General features: G+C 38.3%; 1 protein-coding gene across 3 annotated transcripts in view; it reads left to right on the plus strand.

Moving 5' to 3' along the window:
* The window catches only part of IFT81 (intraflagellar transport 81), a 100,657-nt gene extending 96,132 nt beyond the window's left edge, over window positions 1–4,525 (plus strand). For 2 of the 3 annotated variants that reach the window (XM_011936303.1, XM_011936297.1), the window contains exon 19: window positions 3,776–4,525. In XM_011936303.1, the coding sequence (XP_011791693.1) occupies window positions 3,776–3,958 (183 nt within the window). In that variant the 3' untranslated portion in view covers window positions 3,959–4,525. The remainder of the gene's footprint in view (window positions 1–3,775) is intronic. The other variant, XM_011936310.1, reaches the window with a different exon arrangement.
* Window positions 4,526–5,255: the final 730 nt, after the last annotated feature.

The raw sequence follows: 5,255 nt of genomic DNA on the forward strand, positions 1-5,255 counted from the left end.
CGGCCACTGCACTTCAGCCCGGGCGACAGAGCAAGACTCCGTCTCAAAAAAAAAAAAAAAGAAACAAAGCTTCTTAATCCTCAAAGTTTTAGAGTAGATCTAAATTTTCAAGGCAGACAGAACAAACCTAGCCTTTCAAAGTGATGATAGTCTAAGCCCTTTAAGCCAGTATAAACTGGGCATCCATAGACCTCCTCAGGCCAACTGAGTTTCCCCCCTTCTACACCACCACCTCCTCCTTTAAAGAACAATGAAATATGTGATTAGTGATTTTTGTACATTGCAACCGTAAACAAATGTAAATAATAATAAGATTTAAAATATATGCATACTAATATACATACTAACATCAGTTGTATTCATAAAGTTAAAGGTTTCAAACACACATGGTTATGAAGCAAATTAAATGTAATATTTCTGACACAGACAGTGCCCACATCCTGTCTTTGGTTCTTTAAATAACTTTTATAGGTTGTTAGAATTTTTTGACAAGGAAATTATTCCAATAATACAAGAAAAGTTACAGGTTAAATAGTGCCTTAATTTAAAATCATGTGCAGAAGTCTTAAAATTCTTGGTCTGCCTTAACAGCCTTTCTAAATACTTTTTAGTTTATGAAGATAAAATATTTGTTGTAAGAACAGCCTTTCTAAATACTTTTTAGTTTATGAAGATAAAATATTTGTTGTAAGATATATTATTTGTAATGTAAACTTAAATAGATGTATTAATATGCCAGGTATTGCATCAAAAAATGTACTGGTTATATTTATATTTTTAAAATTCTGTGTTCTATTCCTGTTTGCTGTTAACTTTGCTTTCATTATGCATAGCTGGGTGGGCAGTATTTTAATGGGTGGTTTGAATCTGGTTGTCAGCTTAGTTAATCCTCTTATTTGCGCAAGTACCAACTACCAGCATTCTCATTTGTGTCTCAGATCAACTAGTATATTGACCCTATGTTAAAAGAGGAAAGGATGAGGATGTTCCTGTGCACTCTGCCTCTGTGTCTCTGCTTGGTTTTCTGTCTGTCTTGGTAATTTTCTCACACTCGATGTCAGTACAGGTATTTGTGACACACTGCGTTTCCTTCTATGTGCACTATCACCTTTTCTACCAAAATGTCAACTCTGTAGTTGTCTCTAGAGCATGGGATTATGAATGAATTCCTTTCTTTTCCTTTTCTTCTTCTTTTTTTTTTTTTTTTTTTTTTTTTTTTTTTTTTTGAGACAGAGTCTCACTCTGTCACCTGGGCTGGAGTGCAGTGGCGCTCCAGCTCACTGCAGCCTTGAGTTCCCAGGCTCAAGTGATCCTCTTGCCTCAGCCTCCTGAGTAGCTGGGACCACAGGCATGTGCCACCATACACAACTAATTAAAAAAAATTTTTTTTTGTAGAGATGGGGGAGTCTCACTTCGTTGCCCAGGCTGAATTCTCTCTCTCTTTTTTCCTACCTTGTCACCTATTGTCTCTGACTTTGGGTCTACTCTTGCTTTCAGTCACCCTTTCTCAATTTGCCATAATATGGAACCAAAGTATATTTTTGTAATGTATTGGAGATTCTTTTATTCCTGTTTAAAATTTTAGAGTCAATGAGTAAAACAGTTTTGGCAAGTGGACTGTCTAATATGTTAGTAACAAAAACAATTCTGAGAAGGATTTTGGCTTACTTAATAGTGTACTATTTTTATAATCACTGAGCTTGCTCCCTGAAGTATATGTGCATACAATTTTATTTATTTGGACATAAATAGAGTATACACTGTTTCAGGATAGGATAGAATACAACATTTAATAACAAGAATATTTATAATACATGATAATTTATCAAGTATTTCAATATCTATTATGTCACTTGAAAACATAATCTTATCAAGTAAATACTTTTATTTTCCCCTATTGTTAGCCTTGATTTGGTTTTTTTTGTTGTGTTTTTAAGAGACAGGGTCTCGCTCTGTTGCCCAAGCTGGAATGCAGTAGTGACAGCATAGCTCACTGCAGCCTCAAATTCCTGGCTCAAGTGATCCTTCCACCTCAGCCTCCCAACTAGCTAGGACTACAGGCACGTGCCACCACCATTCCCAGCTAATTTTTTAGTTTTTATTTTTGTAGAGACAGGGTATCATGTTACCCAGGCAGGCCTTGAACTCCCCAGCTCAAGCAATCCTCCTGCCTCGGCCTCTCAAAGTGCTGGGATTACAGGCAGTGAGCCACTGCGCCCAGCCCCCAGCTTCCTATTATTCACCTTATTTTATTTGTTTATTTTTCTAGCGACGGAATCTCACTCTTGCCCAGGCTGGAGTGCAGTGGCACGATCTTGGCTCACTCTGCCTTCCAGGTTTAAGTAATTCTCCTGCCTCAACCTTCTGAGTAGCTGGAATTACAGGCGCATGCCACCATGTCCAGCTAATTTTTGTATTTTTGTATTTTTAGTAGAGACAGGATTTCACCCTGTTGGCCAGTCTGGTCTCGAACTCCTGACTTCAAGTGATCTGCCCACCTATATAGCATGAGTCCTGTTTTTCACTTGAAACTCCAAGCATACCTGACACATAACAGGTGCTCCATAATTATATCTTGAATAAATAAGAATTAGGTTTTAGTATATAGAATATGCTGATCCTGTTGGTTTCTTGAGAAATTTTTATGTATATGGAAATTCTAAAACAAAAGGTGGATATTTCTCAGGCTTAGGCTAATAAATGAATTATTTTAAAGCTATCTGAGCTATAACTATACATTATTCTTGAGTAATATGTCATGTACATCCTCCTAGCTGGTTTTCATTGGAGAACTAGAAAGGCAAGCAGTTTGACTGAGAGTCTCATAGTGGCGCAATCACAGCTCACTGCAACCTCCACCTCCCAGATTCAAGCCATACTCCTGCCTCAGCCTTCTGAGTAGCTGGAATTACAGGCACATGCCACCATGCCCTGCTAATTTTTGTATTTTTAGTAGAGATAGAGTTTCACCATGTTCATCAGGCTGATCTCAAACTCCTAACCTCAAGTGATCTATCCACCTTAGCCTCCCAAAGTGCTGGGATTACAGTTGTGAGCCACCACGCCTGGTCTATTAACCTTTACTGATAATGGAGAAAACTGAAGTCCCAAGAAATTAAGTGCCTTTCTTACTGCTAGAGGAGACAAAACCGATTAAAACTGAAGTCTTCTGACTTCCAAACTCTACATTCTTCTTTTCACACCATGATACTCTTCCATTTTCCTAAGTATCTGTTTCTCTCGCTTCCTTCTATAGTTTTGTATGGTTTTTTTTGTCTGTTTGTTTTTGTTTTGTTTTGTTTTGTTTGAGACGGAGTCTTGCTCTGTTGCCAAGCTGTAGTGCAGTGGCATGATCTCTGCTCACTGCAAACTCCGCCTCTCAGGTTCAAGCGATTCTCCTGCCTCAGCCTCCCGAGTAGCTGGGACTACAGGCACACACCCCCACGCGTGGCTAATTTTTGTTTTTTTGTGTTTTTTTGGAGAACTAGAAAGGCAAACAGGTTGACTTAGTGTCGAGGTTAGTAGAGATCTCGATCTCCTGACCTCGTGATCCGCCCGCCTCAGCCTCCCAAAGTGCTAGGATTACAGACATGAGCCACCACGTCTGGCCTTAGCTAACTTTTATAATCTTAGTTTTGATACATTATAGGAGTATGTGGTTTAGCTAACTATTATTTATCTAGTGTAGAAAACATACCATATTCCTCTGACTATAGCAGTAGAAATAAGCCCCTGTAACTGAGGTTTAATTATTCCTGGTTTTTTTTTGTGATAGAAACTTCGGGAAAAACAAAAAGTTGTACGAGAAAGTCATGTTCCAAATATGAAACAAGCAAAAATGTGGCGTGATTTGGAACAATTAATGGAATGTAAGAAACAGTGCTTTCTGAAACAACAAAGCCAAATTTCCATTGGTCAGGTAATTCAGGAGGGAGGAGAGGACCGGCTAATACTGTGAATTGTGTCATCGTTTGGAGTTTTACTTGATACCACTAGCTATAAGCCTAATCTCATAATGTATTTCTTTTTTGAAACTGATTTGTATAGCGTTTTATTTTCAGATTAGCCATTCTTTATTAAGTTTTCGTAGAAAATAATGTTAAGGTAGATTTAGTTTTAATGTTTTTTCATATGAAAAAGAGGCTTTTATTATTTTCCGTAGTTTAGACATCACTGGCATCTTCTGAGTTTTATGAGACAGGAAACTAAGTTTACTATCTGTAAATGTAAACATATGTCCATTAAGAAACATGTAGTTTTTTTTTAGGATGTAATAACCCAATGGCTTACTGTTTTTCTTAATCTTTTTTAAAAAACTTTAGAAGAATCTTTTAGGAATTAGTATCTCTTGTTTTGAAGAAACGTTTATCTGAAGTTCAGCAGTTCATACAGTTTCACTTCAGTTTATTTTTCTTCTGTAAAATGCAAGAAAATTTAATATTTTGACTAACATGTTTGTTCTGTTTGTATAATTTAAAGGCAAATAAACTTGGTACATATTTTATGTCTATTTAAAAAATGTAAAGTTGTGTCAAAATTTATTCTTTTTAAAGTAAGTATTAACATCTAATATTAAATTGGAGGATTATTACTTTTCCTTTTTTTTTTTTTTTTTGAGACTGAGTCTTGCTCTGTTGCCCAGGCTGGAGTACAGTGTCGCGATCTCGGCTCACTATAAGCTCCGCCTCCTGGATTCACGCCGTTCTCCTGCCTTAGCCTCCTGAGTAGCTGGGACTACAGGCGCCTGCCACCACGCCCAGCTAACTTTTTGTATTTTTAGTAGAGACAGAGTTTCACCGTGTTAGCCAGGATGGTCTCGATCTCCTGACCTCTTGATCCACCTGCCTCAGCCTCCCAAAGTGCTGGGATTACAGGCGTGAGCCTCCGCACTCAGCCAGATTATTACTTATTTTCACCAAAAATCTATTACAGATTTTTTTTTCTTGTCTTTGAGATGGAGTCTCACTCTGTTGCCCAGGTTGGAGTGCAGTGGTGTGATCTCAGCTGACTGCAACCTCCACTTCCAGGATTCAAGCAATCCTCCTGCCTCCACATCCCAAGCAGCTGAGATTACAGGCGCCTGCCACCACACCTGGCCAATTTTTGTATTTTTAGTAGAAGCAGGGTTTCATTGGGCACAGTGGCTCATGCCTGTAATCCCAACACTCAGGGAGGCCGAGGCGGGTGGATCACAAGGTCAGGAGATCAAGACCATCCTGGCTAACATGGTGAAACCCCATCTCTACTGAAAATAC

This window comes from Colobus angolensis, unplaced genomic scaffold (assembly GCF_000951035.1).
Source record: "Colobus angolensis palliatus isolate OR3802 unplaced genomic scaffold, Cang.pa_1.0 Scaffold10, whole genome shotgun sequence".
NCBI lineage: Eukaryota > Metazoa > Chordata > Mammalia > Primates > Cercopithecidae > Colobus > Colobus angolensis.